This window comes from Macrobrachium nipponense, chromosome 25 (genome assembly GCF_015104395.2).
Source record: "Macrobrachium nipponense isolate FS-2020 chromosome 25, ASM1510439v2, whole genome shotgun sequence".
In the NCBI taxonomy this organism is placed as follows: domain Eukaryota; kingdom Metazoa; phylum Arthropoda; class Malacostraca; order Decapoda; family Palaemonidae; genus Macrobrachium; species Macrobrachium nipponense.
In genome coordinates, this window is record NC_087214.1 from 33284325 (window position 1) to 33305056 (window position 20732).

The following is a 20732-nucleotide window of genomic DNA, read 5'->3' on the forward strand; positions in this document are numbered from 1 at the left end:
ACAGTGAAGATCCTAAAAAAATCTTCAATGATTTGTTGACATAACTTGAAATAACCGAGTTGTGAACTACCATCAAAATACAGTGAGATAGATGACTTAACTCTGGCATTATACTTTGCAAAATTCCACAATCCAATCATGTTTCCAGTTTTAATTTATTGTTAGATGTGGACATTACAGAAGCAGTAAAAGTACCGCACAAAGTCTCGCAAAATATAATACAAACTAAACCATACATTGCACAAATAGCAAACTTACCACAAATGAAGCAAGAGTTCTTCAAGATCTCTTCAGAGTTCTGCTTTTCACTCCTGAGATCGGCAAAAGTATCGATGATGACACCAAAGATGAGATTGAGCACAATGATGATAACAATGAAGAAGAACAACAGGTCATAAATAACACGAGCAGCAAATAGGTTTTCCTGTAACAATAAAGATAAAATTAAGTCATCAGCCAGACATTTGTGTGTCACGGTGCTCCACAAGACCAAAATGTTTATGTAAAGAAACTCTTCTTTAATTCTTACTCACTTATAAGTGATGACAAGTAAATGCCACATTAGTCAGAGTAAAAGCAAAGCTAAACTTACTTATTCCACGGCTAGCAACCTTGTCCCATAAATCAATATTTTAAACAGTAGAGTAACTACTAGCCTTTAGACCAGGTAAAGAAATGTTTCTATTTAGTAAAAAAAACATAATGAAAGCCTACTGTAGGCCTAGGAATGTGGTAAGAATTGCAACAGGCCACAGCAAGAGCTAAGATACTATTGAGAAACTTTTCTGAACAGATTCCTGTTTGCTTTATGCTAAGCATTAAGAATAAAAATTAAGATAAGACAAACTATAATTGTCATGACTGCAGTACTTACGCTATTTGACGGAGCCCTAAGAATATCGCCTATGCCACCACCACTGCGAAGGCCATGGTTCAGGGTTGTGACAATACACATGATTAAGGACGAACAGGCTTGCTCTTTCATGTCCTCAACTTCCAACAACATCTGTCCTTTGTTCTCCAAGGGAGCCAATACATCCTTACTAATACTGCTAATGACTGGAAAAAAAATATAAAAGATAGTTCAATATTTTACCTGCCAAAGTTAACAGGAAAGTATGGTACATTATATTTTTGGCCACCAATAAATCATTGTCCATAACAAGGGTAATTTCTTATTTCTTAAAACAAAACGGTCATTATTGCGTTCATCCTCTAACTGTTGAATAAAGAATTTGCTGCAGATTGCTAACTCTTTTAAACACACACACACACACCATATGAATATTTCCCATGTCACAAGTACGATCCACCTTTGTACGAATACCAATCTTTCTACCACATTGCCATACTTGCATTTCTCCCACTTTCAAGTGTCAATTCCATTTACACAATGACTACTCTAGTCATAACATATTCCACACTGGATCTTTCATCTACAATTCACTCCCATTTTAAAGCAGTTCCAAAAGAGTGAAAAATATACAATACATATGTTTCATACCTCACTGCAAATTTTATATTCAATTTATATAATTAACGAATCATGCAACTATTGAAAAGCTATCTCCTACATATAAATCATGCAGTTGAACATCATTTAACTGAGACAATTCACACTTAGTGTGACTAAAGGTTTTCTTATGCTGTAAACAAAATGAAAACAATTTATATATAGTAGTATACTATATGCTCCATGAATTACTTCTCACTTACATTCTTGGTGGGCACTTGTTGCTTCATCTGAGCAGTCTGCTCCAATCTCACAGATCCCCTCAAGGCCACTTAAACGGTTTTTGACATATTCACGCACTTTACTGTCAATGTCTTCCTTGATCTCCTCTGGAACAACAAAGAAATTGAAAAGTTATGTCCACCATACGGACGAATACCGTTTAAACTTTGACACTGCACAGGATATAATGATATAAAAATGTTATTATCTACAGTTCTCAAGTGCTATGTAACAAAAATACCATTTTTTCAAGTAAGGTTTGAGATGTTGGACTCTTAGGTAAGAAGGGGTCCTTATGGGGCAACTGGTTTTGTTTAAAAAGTTCTTGAGCTCAGGCGTGCAATAATATATCTGTGGGATAGGTAAAGTTTTGGAAAACACGAGATAACAGAGATTGTGAATGAAATGAGATATACTGCTATTTGAAAATAAATATCGGCAACGTTACCTTACGAGGATAAATATGAGTGAAGAAGCATGGGGAGATGAATGTTCGCAAGTCGAATTTAAAAGATTTTGCCAACTCACAGGTGTGTATGAGTTTATGGCAAGGATGATGGTAAAATGATGAGCCAAGGAATGAGATCAGCAAAATTTGTGGATTAAGTTTCCAAGATATTAATTTAGATATAAAAAAATTCAATGCACAAGAATAGCAAATGAAGCTTACCCCATCCTACAACTTCATCGGTGACATCCACTATGAAATCGTTCCTAAAGAACATGTACCCTATTATGGAGAACATGTACACTAAGATGAGTGCCAATGCTGCAGTTAAAATAATGGACCAGCCATTACGAGTCACCGACCTCATCACATTCAGCAGTGTTTCTTCTCTGTAGACCACATCAAATAGCTGTGTAACAGATGGGAGACATAATATTTGAAGTACAAAGATCTCTTTTGGAACTTACGAATATATAAAAGTAATTCATATCTGTCAAGAAACCTCTTATAACATCCTACAGCACTGCGTTATCATTAGTAGTATTATGAATCAGTTTAAAATGACAACTGAGCAAATATTCTAGACACTCAATGAGAGAAAACTGGTGGGAAGCAATTGCCTACAACAATGTAGCTGGAAAGCCGGGACATTAATCATTATATTATTATTTAGTAGCTTAAGCAAAGCAAGTCTACTCTCCTAATTGACTTGAAGAATTTGTTCCTAAAGATAAAATTTACATTTCACTTAAAAAAGTGACATTACTTCACAAGCTAAATGATTCAGCTCACTGAAAATATCTATGTAACTTATTTCCAAATGTCACACTCAAAACTGACTAACTTGCAATAATCACATCATACCATACAGTAAGATACCAGTTGTCTTACCAATACACAGTAGCAGAAAGGATGTACTGAGAGACCCAGGACACAGAATATAAGATATACTATGTTATATAACAGTTCTGTGTCCGTTACTTGCTGCTCCAGGCTTTTCGCAAATGTTCCTTTATTCCCCATTATGCTGACTAGGTGAATTCCTTTTATCAACACCTGAAATATAAAAGAACCTGTGTCACAGAACTTTAATTTGTGATTACAGGACTTTTAAAAATTAATATACAAGTGATGGAAAGGGAGTATTTTAAGCATTACTGATCTACTGATCAAAAGCTAAAGATAGCCTGTGATTCTACTTTCAAGTTACAAAGAACTCATTTTCTGCCATATTGCAATTTACTCATACAGTTTATATTTAACTTTGTTGATTAAAATTACAAATTGTTAATCAATTTGTATTCTTCATAGCTAACAAACCTTCGGTCTTAACAATAGGATAATTTTCCAAGTGCCAGCTGGTAACCGGTTAAAACATTCAAGAGATTGTAAAGCAAGGAATCTGTGAGATCTGGCAACTCCTGCGCGTACGAGGTGACAGCTGGTCAGAGACCGCTTATTTTTTCCAAACAAGTGGCATTCTATCCTTGTAGATGCTTGCTTGCAATTTACTGATTTTTCTTGCTGGTTTCACGATTAAAGTTCACTCATTCTGAATAACTGAAACAACACTTACATTACCACTCCCAAGCAGCCACAACGTTGGTTCCGGCCCAACCGAGAATATGAGGCGCATTATAGTGATGGTACCGAGCAGGTACTGGAGTATTGTTTTGTTGGGAAACATCACAACAATGGCAAGTGCTATTAACAGAACAACCCACACCAATCCATTAATGTGTCCATAGAGATCTACAAAAAGAAAAGATAAAAACTTTAAAAAACATCTGTATGTAATGGATCTTGATCATCCACATTGTGGCAAAACTAACAACAGTACAAAAGAAAAGAGCATGGAGGGGTCTGTTTGAATGGTGAATTATCACCGACAGGCTTGAGAAATAACTGTAAGTATGAATTCAATTTATAATCAACCAGTACACAAGTACGTAACACAGAATTGTCCAACCCAGATATTAGCAATTATCCTAAGAAAATCATTTCTCATTATTCATAAGTTTAAAAACTAAGCAAGTTACATCTCAAAGGGTTGGACAAGATCTCACACACACACACACACACACACACACACACACACACACACACACACAATGACACTTGAAGAATGACTTACGTGGTAACTGACTAGTAAACGGATAGTAGAAAGCAACGATGAGATTTATCATGAGAGCCAACAAGAAGAGGAGTTTTCCCCAGAGAGACATATAATTACTTATGGTTGATAACACAGCCTGACCTGTGAAGAAGAGACAAAATGGAAAATTTAGAACAGACAAAAAATGTTTCATATAAACCCAATCATTGTAGTAAATAGCCTTCATTTACAGCCAGAACTTACACATTGATAATGAAGTTAGTTACGGCTGATGGGTTTATCGTGAAACAATTATTTACATTTGACAAAAACTACATGACTGAAACTACATAAGTAAATATTGATTTAATACTTTCAGTAATCACAGTAAATTTACTAAAAGTCAGTTATGTATTACAGCTCTGAATCTTAACAAGAACGATGAAGTTTTCCATACTAAGAAAGTGATGCACAAATAACAACATACATACACTACTGTACATACACTGACGGCACTGGGCCCGTGGGGCTGAAACTGAGATGAACTTACTTTTCAATTTCTTCTGCCACTGCATTTCTATAAACATGTCATGGCACTTCTCAAAGAAATCTGTAACTTTGGACCCCTGCTCATCCAATTCGGCAGTGTAATACACTCTATGCTTGGTTTCTGGCGTTAAGTAATTACAGATCTCTTGTATAGGGAAGACTATTTGTTCCATTGTTCGGTCACTTCTTACGATCTGTAACAAATAACTTTACTAGATCCCAGATCTTCAAGGCAACATACTGTACAAAGAACCTAAATGGAAATATAAAACCTATTCCTGTGGAATAATCAATCCTGTATCTTTTTAACATTCAATTTTGAAGCCGATTCTAATCTCACTTTGTTTCGTACACAGTTCATTTTATGCAATTTACTCCTTGTATTCAAAAGACACAGAGTCATATTTCTGACAAGTTAAACAGTTAAAACAGTATACAAAACTGCAACTACTGAAGTGAAAGACATACACATCATCAAACAGACATATTAATAACAATGCCCCAATGAAGATCATAGATATCTTCTATTGCTCCCCACTTCAACATAAATAAAGGGAAAGACTCACTTCAATCTGAGCAGTATTGTCACGATAATGTGAGAGTGCCTGGCTGAGCTTCTCATTGTTACTCTTGCAAAGCATTTCCTCCAGTTCTTTGTTATGTTTTGCTAACTGGTGACACAGAAGGTAGATATTGTGACCAACCTGGAACACAGACACAACAATGTACACTAATTCTGGACCATGTGAAGAATCAGACAGCAGGTGCACAAGACAGAAGATGAGACTGTTGTTGCGATAACATAATTTAACTAGACCATCAGTCATATTACTAGACAACTAGGGCTCGCTCAGAAGTACTGATTTTCACGCGAGGTAAAAATTAGAGCAAGGCAAAGTCTAGAGAAACTGGATAACTAGGTCAGAATTCTAGGAATTCCTGGTGCACAAAATGCTCCACAAACTTTATGAGATGGAAAACAAATTAGTGATCAGACCTACAGAAATGCATAAAATAAGACTGCTAACAGGAACAGTATGCAAACACTAACTTCTTTGGGTGAAACACCATCGTCATTATCGGCTGATCCATCGTCGAAAATCTCTTCATCGTCCATGTTTTCTTGATGGTATAAATTAGATACGATGTCAAGCTAGAAAGAACAGAATTCAGAAATGTATATTCAAGGACATAAATGTAAATGTGATACAAACGACAACATCATTTTCTACAGCAAGCTTTAGACTCTTGGCAGACAAATTCCTTAGACCATCAAGTAAGATGGCCATGAAAATTACAATGACAAGCTTTATTAAGGAAAGTCAAAGAATTTTCAGCATAAAGTTACCAAACTGTGAAGGAACAGGGTGCACTACGTTGTCATAAAGGAACGAGATGAAACAACCTTTTGACAAAGGAAAGGTTGCAAGAGTCAGAGAAAAACCATCACAAAATCTAACCAGCTGATTAATGTTGATACTCTGCAGGATTCTCTCCGCATTCTCCGAGTCTGCTCTCGACTCCATGATGGCAAGAAGCAGTTTTGAGGCATTGTTCTTCAGTTCCAAAACAAGATCCATTCGTGTTTTTGCAAGGGGATTGATGTCGCTGAGGATCAGGGCAGTTATGATGTGGAGTCCATTAGACTCGTGAGTTGCTGAAATGAGGGTTAAATAATTAAAGCTGTATTTCAGTGTATTGAAAATACCTACACTCATAAATTAAAAGTGGAAGCTTCTTGTATAAACATTCGCAGGCCCTCGGGATCAAAATGAAATTGGTAAGATGTGCCATTAGGCAAGATTTACTCTACTCAAATCTTTCGGTCGAGAATATGCCAAGGCTCAGTCAGTATGACGATCTTTATTCTAAAGTACAAGATCATAACAGTAGGTACTTTCTAAACTTACATAAGGCTATAATAAGTTGGAATAAGGCAAATGAAAAAGAATTTTGATGGTTATGCTGGTAAAAACAGGAGGAAACAGTTGGAAAACAAAAAGTAATCAGCTGGGAATCAATAAGACCCTGCAAGTGATAATTGCTTTCTGTGTGACATGCAAAGTACACCACAGAAAATAACTTCTCTACAGAGCCAGAAAATGAAAAACACTAATTACAGTGCTCCCCCACTTGTTTGCAAGGATTGGTTCCAGAACCCACCACGAAAAAGCAAAGGCACCTCTAAAAACACATATAGCTACTTATAACTGCCAAATACCTTGTACCCATAAAACTAAAATGCTTCTAATTAGTGAATACAAAGTGTTGCTCTGTGAAAAAAGGGAAATAGTGATAATTTTACAGATACGGTCCATAGAAAATTTGCAAAATTGGTGAAAGATACCTTCCACAAAAATCTGTGATAAAGGAAAGGACGGAAAAGTAGGGTCCACTGTATACCACAATATCCATAGTATAGAACACTCACCAATGCAATTCTGGTTCTCATGACAGGGTCCTTGGCAATATTCAGTTAGCGTTTCTAGTGTCTGGTTGATGAGGTAGACGTTGTGTTCATTGATGTACAGACCCAGAAGTCCTAAACCGCCGGTTGTGGAGCCACAAATGCAATCCAGGAACATCAGTGTTTCACTTACAAGATTATGATTGGTCTTATTTTTCTGGGTACGTAAATAGTTCTGAAAGAAGAGGAAGCAATTTAGAGGTGGCGACCAACTCTTTCAAGTACTCTTCCCCTACCAGAAACATCCTTGCATATTCAATCAAGCACTACCATTGACATTTAAATGACTTCAGACATACCAGAAAATGAATAACCCATGAATACATACGCATACATAACTGTTTAACCCACAAACTGGTCTTAAATCCAAGTGTAAATAGTATATGTACAGGCAGCCCTTGGTTAACGGCGACATCAGTTAACAGCTATCCAGTTTTACTGGGCTTGTCTAGTGATGCTGTTAACTGGATTTTCTGTGCCCATCTCTGGTTAGCAGCGCCGATATCCACTTAGCAGCGTCGATCTCTAGTTAGCAGCAGTGCCGATGTTCGGTTAGCAGCACAGTTAAGCAGGTTTTTAGTGCTGTTATCGCTGATTTTTGGTTAGCAGCAATTTTGATTAGCAGTGTTGGCCAGGAACGGAACCCCCACCATTAACCAAAGGCTGCCTGAATTCATGAGTTTACTTGTTTAAAGTATTTTTCTGTGCATCAAAACTGACTGACAAACATACAGTAATTCTGTTAGAACAAACCTGATTTTATGATAAAACAGCCTTTGTGCAAAATGCACTCAGGGTCATGAAGTAAAGCAACAGTTCAAACGAATAAGCCTGCCAACTCCAGGATCTTTGAAGATACTGTACACTACTAATATTCATTATCTGTGAATCTCAGCAATGATTATATGTGCTGACTTTTCTCTGAATTGACTTTGTTTTGTTTATTGATGTGTCATCAACAAGAGTTCATTTCCAGTGTATTTCCATTTCAAATTAATCTTGAATGAGATGCGTTTAAAATACTTTACAAGTTTTTTCAGTGAGTTACATTTCAGAAAACAATCAACAGGTTACCGAGTTGTTAATGTGAATACTCTACTGATTTTCTGTTTAATTTATCATCACTTAACAATCAAAGTTTTGAGAATTTGATTCAACTACTTTGCTTTTCCAGATCATGTAATTTCTAAATTGGAGTCTTCCCGACTGTATTTTTGGGATTTTTTATTCAATAGTAAGACCCATCATAACAGTATGCCAATGACTTCCAGAGGGAAAGGGGTTGAATCAGTCATCCTACCAATCCTCACGATTCACTCCTCAGTGGTCTAGCACAACGAAGGGGGTTTTTCTCTGGAGAACTTGCCTTCATGCCTCTTGTGGTTGGGCGAGTGTCCTCCTTTCAGGTTCTTATTACAAAGCCATTACTTATGGAAAAACTAATCATCAAGAGATCCTGTCATTACATAAACATGAAAGTGCTCCTGTTAAGCCATGGTCTCGTCAACTGGCAGCTGTCTGTCATTCTTGGCTTCATCTGCTTCAATCTTTCTCCCTCAACAGTGATTCAGGTTCTTTTTTGATTTAGCGGTCTGTGTTAACTATTTATATTTTGACAAAATATTTTTATAATGATATATTAATCATTAACTATATGGTCATCCTTATTATCCCCCTCTCTTCAGTTTGAGGATGGCAGGACAACAAATAAAAAATGAATACTTGTAGATCTGAAAGGTTCTGGGAGTTGGATAAGCATGCATACTGGAACTTTTTTATTTGAAATGGTTCACTTTGTTCAACTCAAAATGTTAACATGCAAAAATAAGAATTATTCAATAAATGCAACATTTCCTTGCTGCCTTCTTCATTTCTAATATTTCCTCTCTACCATATCACAATTTATCTACACTTTCTCACTCTTCATATACAAAATATATGTACTATATTGTGTACTACATTTAGCAAGTGATTGCTCATGACCTCTCCCTGCTTGTAAGGTCCAGTCATGTGATATAGTACATTATGCAAAATTATCATTACACCATGTTAAACAGACCAACTTACTTGAAGGTATAAATTATGGTTTTCACATAAAAGCTGAAGAAATCGAAGAACAGGTCGCATAACTGCAATTTTCGGGGATAGTTTCGGATTGTCTGAAACAGTTTCCTTGTTCCCTCTACCACCATAATTATCCACAACTTCTTCCAGTGTTCCAAGGCCAATGCACGAAGACGTAACGTCACCTGTATATAAGATATGATACATACTTTATGAGTATTCTGCGACTGTAACTTTCCATCTGTGTCATCTACATATTTCTCTCTTTACAATTTTGAAAAGACTACAAGCAAACGTGGTCAAACCACAAAACTTTACAAACAATAAAATGCTTTGCATCGGGTAAAAAGTAAAGTACTTGTCCCAGCTACAATTTCTGTGAGTGTATTTATTTCATTGTTGCTTTATATTAAGCAGAGACTCTTCCTAACACAGTCCTAAGCATCTCAAACTTGAATAAATGCGACATAAACGCACTAAATCACCAAGGGAAGCTCATGAAATCATCAACGACTAATAGTTATGAATATTCTAAGATGGCATTATATCTCTGAGAGTTATTTTCAAACAAGAAGAACTCAAAATTAGGAACACGATCTTCTATGTAACACAGGTAATCCTCTAGTTACGATGGGAATACGTTACAATGACCCCATTGTTACTCGAAGTTATCATAACTCAGAGGCAGCCTAGCCTACACAATCTATACATATATTGTACTATCATTTTTTATTTTCTGCTCTAAAATGATAGAATGCCTTTTCTTCAACACACCACCAGCAGGAGACTCACTTGGGTGTCTGGAAGACATGCTGACCTTACACAAATTTGCATTTTAAACAGTTTAAAATGGGAAAAAATCACACACTATCGGTGTTGCCATTGCAACTTCAAAAGATCGTAACAAGTATCGCCAAGGTAACTTCAAAACATCGCAACTCAGAACACCATAACTCAAGGACTATCCGCACTACATGATGAAAATGATATTGTTATGATACAATAAAGTTTGTTCATACTTACCTGGCAGATATATATATAGCTGTATTTTCTGAAGTCCGACAGAATTTAAAAAACTTCCGACACACGCAGTGGTCGGCCAGATGGTTAGTACCCATTCCCGCCGCTGGGAGGTGGGTATCAGGAACCATTCCCATTTTCTATTCATAATTTTTATTTCCACTGTCCCCTGAGGGGAGGTGGGTGGGTACTTGATTATATATATCTGCCAGGTAAGTATGAACAAACTTTATTGTATCATAACAATATCATTTTGTTCATGAAACTTACCTATCAGATATATATATAGCTGAATCCCACCGTTGGAGGTGGGAAGGGACAGAATAGAAGGATTTTGGGAAACAAATGCATGCAGATGATTTACATCTTGGTTCCACCTGTTAGCATAGCTGACTTCATGATTACTGTCACCCAAGTCTGCTTCTGCTTTACTAGAGTTGCCAGCGAGGTAGAGACCTATAAAGCTGGTGCACTCCAGATGATCTGTCAACGGGGGCGTGACCACAATGTGACTAGACCATATTGACCATACCATGAGGGCTAAGAAGTAAAATATATATATATATATATATATATATATATATATATATATATATATATATATATATATATATATATGTATATATATCACCACCTGACCAACCTAGCCAAAGTTAAGGTGTTTTAACTAAGGCTTAAGAGTTAAGAAGTCGCCATTGGCGGCGACTCAATAACTAAATTAAGAGCTCTTCCTAACCATTTTCTACAGGATAGGATGAGTGGTACTTCTTGCCCCCAAGATTGTGTCTGCAGACACATATGGCCCTAGCGAGCAGGAGATCTCATATGCCGTCCTCACATCCCGCAGGAAGTGTGAAGCGAACACAGAGTTGCTTCGCTAAAACGTGGTACTCAGTATGTTACTGAGTGCCATGCTCTGTTGAAATGCTTCCGAGGCCGCGCCCTCACCTCGTGAGCATTCAGATCAAAAGATATCAAATCTTTGTGCAAACACAATGAAGGAGCCTTTTTTGAAAGAACTCCTCAACACTAAAGCCAGGGTGTTCTTTGATATGGGCAAGTCTGGTCTTTTTCGGAAAAATGCAGATTGTCCGAAGGACTTCGACTTCTTTAGTTTTATGTAGCTAAAACTTGAGAGACCCGACAGGGCACAGGACTCTCTCTGGCTCTTGCCCAATAACTTTTGCCATCCCTTGATTCCAAGCTCCTGGCCCAAGGACTTGACGGGTTTCCATTCTTAGGCCACAACGGAAGGTTTAGCGAACACACCGCATTGTGTTCCCTAAAGCCAAAACTTCTGACGATGGCTTAAAACCTCACTAACCCTCTTTGTCGTATCTAGAGTGGTTAGAAAATAGGCCTTTTTGGTCACGTGCAATAAGTTAACCAAAAGGAAAGGTTCGAAAGCTTTGACATCAAGAACTTCAGACTACGTCTAAGTTCCATATTGAAAGCTTAGATCTGGACATGCACAGTCAGTCCGTCTGTACTAAAGTCAGGTGACCGACCAGTAGACCAGTCAGACGAATCAAGGACAGCAAGGCTGTACCCTGAAGACCATAAGGCACTATTCTTCGCTGAAGGATGAGTGTCTGGACTGCCTGGGCGATTCAAGCTAAGCAAACCTTGGGGGGTGTATCAACGTAACCCCACGTCGTTAGCGAATCAACTCCTGAGCAACTCCTGACTCGAGCTTCTGGTGCCAGGAGAAAGGAGCGAGGAGCAAAAAAGGCGATTCAGCCCCGAAGAACGAATGCCTGACAGTCCAACCTGGTCTCATGTAAAACGATCATCGGGGGTGTATAAACGCAACCGACTTTGTCAACAAGAAACTCAGGGCTACCATATGTCGCCTGATCTCGCACGAGTGTCTGACTCCGAGAAAACAGGTGAGACAAAAAGTAGATGGTGAGCGAGTTTCGAGATTCCACAGAACTCAAAGATCGTGAAGGGCTTTGTTGTTTGACAGAAGCAAATCTCTGAGCCCAAAGGCCATCAACAACATATTTGCGCATTCTTTAATAGTTGTGACTGCCAGCTTATCCCATTCCTCAAACGGAAAGGGAAGACGGTAATCTTATGCTGTCAACATCTCGATAGTCTGAACGTGGTCAGACTCAGAGCGGAGAGGTTATAGGTACCTTTCGTGTTAGAGTAGACCGACTCTCTCGGAAAAGGTCCTTGGAAAGTGAACTAGGAAGGACGTGACCTCTGTGAATCTAGGATCTTGAAGGCCAACATGGGGCGATCAGCGTCCTTGTCGCTCCCTGTGACGTCATAAATCATCTTATAACAATTCCTAAGCGTTTGAAAAAGGGGAAAAGAGACTAAACATCAATCCCGTTTAATATCATAGGATGGCGTTTAATGGTACCGCTCTCGGATCGAGAATAAGGGAGCAGAGAAGAAGAAGCCTCTTCGTCCTCAACATAGCATAGAGATGAATGAAAGGACGTCCCTAAAGTCTCCACAACTCTCAACGTACTTCTAAAGAAAGAATCCACTCGGAAGTCAGTAGTTGCTGCCGTCGATCGAGACGATTCGTACGAACTTTTGCAATCCTGTAACGAACCTCTAGAGGATCGTTACATTTTACGTCTGTTGTTATAATAGGCTCTTTCTCGTAAACCCGAACAGGGACCGAGAGAAGATACTTCCTAAGATATGAGAGAGCTGTGGAAGATCAGAGTTGATATGGACCACTGGTTCCAAAAACTCGTTTCGAGGACTGGAGGGACGACCGAATTGCTTCCACTTCTCTCAGATTATGATCCAGGACATCTGAAACTCTCTCCAGATGTCCGGCACCTTCTTTCTATCACCTCAGGTGATACTTGACGCACTGAGAGATGTTCAGAATCATTCCTAGATCTCTAAAAAAATTTCAGTTTCCCGGAAGGAAAAACAAATAGAGGTCAGAATTGCAGTCTATTCAGAGAAACAAACTTCTTTAGGAAGGAAATGGTCCCCAGCAAGCTCATCCATTCCCTCACACAGTATGTTTACTTCCCTAATAAGGCTGCGCTTTACCTAAGCAGGAGAGCATATAATAGTGCAATGTTGCGGTAGACTCGTAGTCCTATACCGTGCGGTAACGAGCACCGAAAGGAGAAAGATATCTCTGTTGAACATAGTAAGGCAAAACGAATGCAATGTTTATTCATTCATGTAAGAAATCCCCTCAATCTTAGGCTAAAGTCCGTGATTGTAGGACAGAGATACAGTTAGTCAGTCAATCCCGCAGGAGAGACGTAACCGCCAGCACAGAGATACGGTTAGTCAGTCAATCCCGCAGGAGAGAGAGACGTAACCTACCGCGCGTGACAGCGCACGAGCTGGTACTGGCTCGGTTGGACTGGAGGACAGTCACAGCAGCAGCTACGAACGTCGCCTCTTAACTTTATGCCTGAGTTGCCAGCTACCCTATTCTACGAAGAAATAGGTCCGTTATTTTTGAGCAGAAAGACTCTCTCAAGCTGGTATATTTAAGCGAAACAGAAAACGCTAAATATATAGATGCGTTTGTGTCGACATAACACTACCATACAACGGTAAAAGATAAATCGGAAACTCCTGGAAGGCTGCAGGGAGTAACGATTAAATGTCCTTAAAATAATAGACAATAGACCTCTCGGTTGCCATCCGAAGAGGTAACTACAGCAAGTGTATATGACTTGAACCAACCAGTAGTAAAATAACGCAAGGCAAAATATGATATTATATTACAATAAAGTTTGTTCATACTTACCTGGCAGACATATATATAGCTGAATTCGGAAATACAGCTACATACATATCCGACAGGCAAGTTTCATGAACAAAACTTAGAGAATCGAAGCAGACAGCTCAAGCTTCTTATGTAATTGGACATAAGCGTTCATTGACGTAGTCTACAAGTCTATTTCTTGTACGAGTCTGCGAATGACGAATGAGAGCTCTTCCAAATCTTGTCAATAAGAGCTTATTCGCTTACGCAATATCAAGTTAATGAGATGTTTGTCAATGAGAACTAACCCATTTACGGGACAAAGAGATATTTTGTCAATGAGGGGATACCCACTTACTTGACAAAACAATAGTATATTGTCAATGGGGGAAAGTCACTGAATTGACAAAACGTAATCCAGGAAGTCGAGCATTTTATTTTTCCGATTCCCGTCTCAAACAAGGAAGGGGCAAGAATCCTGTTAAGAGACTGGGCTTACGGCAGGTAGAACGACGATGTTCCATTCGGCAGTGTAGTCCCGACTAGAAACTAACAAAATCTATCATCTGAAAAACCCTTTCAGATGGGCTAAAAAGCTTGCAAAATTATCCTGGGAAGAGGAAGAAACTCTCCAACCAGCTTCCTCTCCCGTATCACAACTAATGCCTGCTAAAGCTTAAAATTTATTGGCAGTATGGCAAAGGAAGTCCTGTCTTGCGCTTTCCTGAAGAGCATCCTTTTGATGAATGCCTTTGCAAGAATCCTACTGAACGTCGCCGAGACGTCGAGCCTTTACATAACCCGTAACTGCCTTATCGCAAAGTCTTGACTGCGGTAGAGAAAACGAGATCTTCCCTTGAGCTTTCCTTAACTCCATCCACCTTTGCGAAAAGCAATATAACATTGACAGAGACCTCTTGAATTCACGAAACCCGAGGTCTTGCTGGGTTTCGAAGATGAAGTTGTCTGTTCACTTAAAAGCTTCCTCCGAAGCACTGCTTACTTCACATTCTTGAGGCTCAAATCTTAAACGAGCTTGAAGAGTTCAACAGAAACGTTCAGCCAGGAGACAAAACTGGCGTGCGCTGGTGCGCGCTCGGTGTCCACTGGCACGCGCCTGGCGTCCATCCGAGCGTCCCGTTCAAGCCGAGCGTCAAAAGAAGCGTGCAGAAAAGCGTCACGCTCCTGACAGGCGTCAAAACAAGCGAGAGAAACTGCCTTCTTTTTCATATTTCTCGGTGGAAAGACGTACACGTGATCAGGCGACGTTCGCCTTCTTACTTCTCACTGAAACGCATAACGAGAGAGAGGGGACGTGAAGCGTCCTCTTCTATAAAGCTTCTATTTAGAGGGCACGAGTCCTTCCGAGAGCTCCAACCCCTGCACGGGGAGGACGAGAAGCAATACTTCGAGATTCGTGCACGTGCACGATCTTCCGCAGCCTGGGAAGCGTCAACAGGTCCTACCGAAGGGACGCCAGATCGATGTGGGTTCCCCGTAAACCCACCTTCGCGGGCCTTTCGGACATGCCCTCTCCCTGGTCCTGGGAGTCCGACAGAGGTCCAGGCCTAGAGGCGTTATGGGGCCGATCTGACGTTCCCTCCTGACGAGAGAGAGGACGTGAAACGTCCTCTTCTCTAAAGCTTCTTAGAGGGCGCGAGTCCTTCCGAGAGCTCCAACCCTTGCGCGGGGAGGATGCCTCGGAGGACGAGAAGCAATCCTTCAGGATTCGTGCACGTGCACGCACTTTGGCAGTCTGGGGATTTTCATCAGAAACTGCCGAAGGCACGCCAGATTGGTGGGGGTTCCTCGTAACCCTCCTTCGGCTTTCGACATGCTCTCTCCCCGGGTCCTGGGAGTCAAGCAGAGTTCCCGGCCTAGAGGCGAAATAAGGCCAATCTGACGCACCCTCCACTACACAAGGGGCACTGTCACTGCACTTAGCCACTTCACTATTGCTCTCTAAAGCAAGCACTTTCGATTTAAGTTACGAATCGAAAGAGTATTAGAGAAAGGGCAATAACCTCTACAGACACTGTTTTAGGGCCCGAAGGCAACATTACAGGGTTAGGAGTAACAATAACAGAAGTAGCACTCTTCACAACAATGAAGGAGAGCGATCACCTCTCGCAGACATATTCATAACCCGTAGGCCATACTATAGGGTTAGGCAAAATAAAGTCTACAGGAAGGTTAGCAGGTTCACTACCCTGACTTTTGTTTACTGATTAATTGCGTACATACAAATCATACTTTTTCCTTACGGAATTAGACATGTTTACTGATTAATTGCGTACATACGAATCACACGTCTTCCTTACGGAATTAGACAAAGTCTCACACTCCTTACATGACAAATCTCAAGAAAGAAGCAAGACCCATACCCCTCGTGCATACCAAGTGCGGATCTACCGAAGCTTTCGGTAGCCACACCCTATCTTTGCAGACACCCTCTGAAACTAGCCTAACTAGATTCAGATATCTTATGCAAAAATGAATCAAATTCAAATCAATTTAAGATAGCGTATGTCTAGCCACAAATCCAAGTAAATAAATTAAAAGACAATTAGGATACTTAGCGGCAATGAAGTTTCCAAAATCCTAAGCCGGAGGTACTGAAAACAGGTGTTTTCAGCACCGGCGACAGAAAAATTATGAATAGAAAATGGGAATGGTTCCTGATACCCGCCTCCCAGCGGCGGGAATGGGTACTAACCACCTGGCCGACCACTGCGTGTGTCGGAAGTTTTTTAAATTCTGTCGGACTTCAGAAAATACAGCTATATATATATCTGACAGGTAAGTTTCATGAACAAAATGAAATTTTAAATATACATAACCTTTCTATTCAAGACTTCAATGGCCAACCTCCTGCCCTCAGACCATTTTCATAAGAATTATACAGAATTATAATAATAATAATAATAATAATAATAATAATAATTATTATTATTATTATTTAAGAAGTACACCCTCTCTCAAGCAACCCCAAATATAAACAAGGACGGACACCGCTCCAAGATCAGTCCACCCTCAGCTTCCCAGCCCGAGGATGTCTGGCAGCTCCAGACGAAAGCTCGCTTGCTTCAAGAAAGAGAGAGAGAGAGAGACGGAGAGAGAGAGAGAGAGAGAGAGACGAGAGAGAGAGAGAGAGAGAGAGAGAGAGAGAGAGAGAGAGAGAGACATATATCGTTAATGCCTTTGATAACTATGGTATCATAGTTTATCTGTAAAATTCAAATATATATACCAATTTTGACTCTGTATTTGATCATGACCTCCATAGGCGCTCTACTAGCCTGTCTAAGTAGCACGGAAAAAACCGCTATTCAGAAAATAGAGAAGAATCTCTACAAGTGTAAAGCTGCTGAAGTAGCCATTACTTTTAGTAAAGTAGTAGTAGTAGTAGTAGTAGTAGTAGTAGTAGTAGTAGTAGTAGTAGTAGTAGTGTGTAGGCGGGTAGAAGGGGTATAGTAAAGTTAAGAGGAGAAGTGATTAGTTCAAAGTAATGTAGTAGTAGTAGTAGTAGTAGTAGTAGTAGTAGTAGTAGTAGTAGTAGTAGTAGTATTACAATGCAGAGAAACATGGGTATTTAAGAAAAGGTAAGAGCACTGGAGTCAGTGGATGAATGGGCATGCTGAATTTTGATCAATTATAAATGCTGCCAGATGCTCTTGTTCCTGAGCCCACTTCTTGAAGCAGTGAAACCCCACTGAATGTATTGATGGGCTGGGACTTCTTTTCCTAGATTTGAAGGGTCTCCAGATGGTGTACATACATGGTAGCAATCTGGTGTGGAATTTATAATTTTTGTTGCTTGTCTGACCAGTCAAATTGTCACATGGACTATCCACTGACTCCAGTCCATATAATCCTCTATAAATACTACCCATGTGGGCTGACTTTTAGTGCCAGACGATGACCCAGATGTACTAGGATGAGAACCTTGAAAAGGGATATTTGTGGAAGATACCACACGAGAAGTGGCAGAATTTCACAGCGGCCCTTTGAATCAAATGGAATTGAATGGGATAGTGATGATGTTTATGAAGATTATGAATAGAAAAGGGTTAGCGTTAGTAACTGATCAAGTAACAGTTCTAGACCCCTAAGACTGAATTAACCAAGTAACAGTTCTAGACCCATAAGACAGGACTTATAGATTTGTTCATAGACGATATGTCATAATGAGGGAACGAAACAAAGGCCAAGGTCTTGGAGGATGCAACAGTTTGGGGATGTGATGAGAAGGGAAAGACAGGGAAGACAGAAATTATCTGGAGAGGAGATACAAGTGGAAATGGTTTGGTGTTGACCAGCAGGATGGCCTAGATCATAATGAAATCAATTCAAGCCTCATGTGCACATGATAAAAGAGGACAAGATGGCTGGTAAGATATGACAACATGCAAATGATGATAACGCAAGAGTAAAACTGTCACAAGATAAAATACTAAAGGTATGTTTAAACCCGAGGTAAACTTTTCAAGCAGTATCTAAGAGACAAAATAAAAACTACACCAACAACCTTACCTGCGTTGCCAGCTCTGATGTTGCTGTAAGCCTGCGAAGTGACACCAGCAGCTGCCGTCAGCTCTTCTCGAATTTCATCGTTCATAACCAATCCATTGGGTTTATGGCCTGAATCAGATACATACGGAGAGGTCAAAGGTGCAATATTCAACAGAGGATCTAAGGAATCACAGTCATCTTGCTCAATGGAGGAAGCTGGCGAAATACTCTGTGCCATTTTATCAAAACCTACACTACTGTTAGCAGCTTCAACCTTCATTGTGCCATCCATTACATAGTTACTACCATTACTATTACCCACACATGCTACACTTCTTACGTCACCTTCACTTCCAAAACTTTTGGATAAAAATGAGCCATGTCCTAATGTCTCCTTTTTATCCTGAACAGGTTTACTATTACCAGTGCAGAGAGATCCCTCATCTAAACTAGACCAATTTTTATGGCAAAGGGAAACAATGCTGGAATTCCTTCCACTTTTTTTGAGATTATTATGTACTAGTGCGTCAATAACAACTCTACTACGCAATTCTGGGGCAGTACTTTGGTCTCCCTCGGAAGCAGGACTGTCGAAGCCTGATTCTCGGGAGAGACCGCTAATTACTGATGACGACAGAGAACCCATTCTACTTGATTCAAAAGCTATTTTGGATTCAGCCACACCCATCTTTTTATTGGAGGCAGGGGAGGAGGAGGAGCCCGCTTTCATTGAATCATCGCTATTGATCTCTTTCAATTGTTGGGCTACATGTTTAAGGCCTGTACAGAATACACACAAGCAGATTAATACACATGAAAAGCAGTAAAATAAAATTCTTGCATTTTCTATACACATGATCAATGGAGTTTTTTAATCATCATAATACAGTTTAATGGCTGAAGTGTCACATTTTTCAATTTTCATAAATACTATACTACTTTCATAAGTCAGGTCTGCATGAGGGGTTCCTAAACAGGAAGGGAGAATTGGAGGAAGGTGCTAAAGTAAATGATTACAGAATCTGGACCACCAGAAAACTAAGTATAACCAGGGGGTCAAAAGGCACTGTACAAAAACCTCAGTATTCAGTACAGTGACCCACAACATACACTGCATATAGTAGATTCACATCAACCATGCTTCTGACGTCTAGGCCAGTCCCTTATGACACTCCTGATTGGCTGTTGATAAGCCAATCACAGGGCTAGAAACTCTCCTCAGTCTCTCTCGTTAGAGTTCACATAGGCAGGATGTATCTTCCACCTCTCCTGAGGGATTCGTTTGAAAGATGTATCCCTCAGGAGAGACGGAACATAGATCCTGCATATGTGAACTCTCGAGAGAGAGGGAGAGTTTCCAGCCCTGTGATTGGCTTATCAACAGCCAATCTGGAGCGTTTTAAGGGACTAGCATAGACATCACATGCACGGTTGATGTGAATCTACCATACTAGTACATATCCACAATAGTAGGGACATATGTACTAATAAGTGAATGCCAGTACATATTACAGAGAATAAAATTTTATATGTTCATTTTACTGCTTTTCCTTTCATTACATGGAGTTTATTTATGGTGGGTTTAGTACATTTTAATTTTTAAGGCTAATAAATGGTATCAATTTTATGGAGGAGAGTTTGAAACTACATAATTCAATTCATCTGATCACTTAACAGATATAAACAACCACTAACAATGGCTATTTAATTTGCTCCTTCAAAAGGATACACTCAACAACTGTGAGTTCAAGATTATTTCTAATCTTGCAAGATGGCCAGCAATGACTGACATTTCTAAGGCTGTAAACACTGAGTACTACACTTACCACCCTTTTTTCTATTAGTAAGCTTGTCCAAGTCTTTCTGCCCGTCCTTATCATCGCTGTTCTTTGCACTTATGTCGGAAGTATTGACTGTCACTGTATTTCGAATTTCCTGCTGCGCCTCTTCCATCTTGTTGTAGAATACCTGGAATATTGAATCAAGATTAAGGTCATTATTTGCCTTACCTTGTTCTAAGAAGACAATAGCTATCTATGTCTCTTGCAGATTTTATACATATACGTATAAGGCTGAAAAATCATTCCTCTGACTAAAAAATGGGGCAATACACAACTAAAGAATCTGAACAACTAT

The 20732-nt window shown here is 39.5% G+C and overlaps 1 protein-coding gene across 19 annotated transcripts in view; it reads right to left on the reverse strand.

Annotated features, from left to right (window-relative positions):
* The window catches only part of LOC135199325 (inositol 1,4,5-trisphosphate receptor-like), a 335174-nt gene that overhangs the window by 9887 nt on the left and 304555 nt on the right, over positions 1–20732 (reverse strand). For 18 of the 19 annotated variants that reach the window (XM_064227241.1, XM_064227242.1, XM_064227249.1 and 15 more), the window contains 15 exons: positions 20423–20564; positions 18618–18725; positions 9362–9543; positions 7259–7469; positions 6288–6484; positions 5879–5980; positions 5394–5531; positions 4829–5021; positions 4318–4440; positions 3760–3935; positions 3075–3239; positions 2406–2592; positions 1717–1842; positions 875–1059; positions 259–424 (listed from right to left, as the gene is read on the reverse strand). In XM_064227241.1, coding sequence (XP_064083311.1) covers positions 259–424; positions 875–1059; positions 1717–1842; positions 2406–2592; positions 3075–3239; positions 3760–3935; positions 4318–4440; positions 4829–5021; positions 5394–5531; positions 5879–5980; positions 6288–6484; positions 7259–7469; positions 9362–9543; positions 18618–18725; positions 20423–20564 — 2401 coding nt within the window. The remainder of the gene's footprint in view (positions 1–258; positions 425–874; positions 1060–1716; positions 1843–2405; positions 2593–3074; positions 3240–3759; positions 3936–4317; positions 4441–4828; positions 5022–5393; positions 5532–5878; positions 5981–6287; positions 6485–7258; positions 7470–9361; positions 9544–18617; positions 18726–20422; positions 20565–20732) is intronic. The other variant, XM_064227250.1, reaches the window with a different exon arrangement.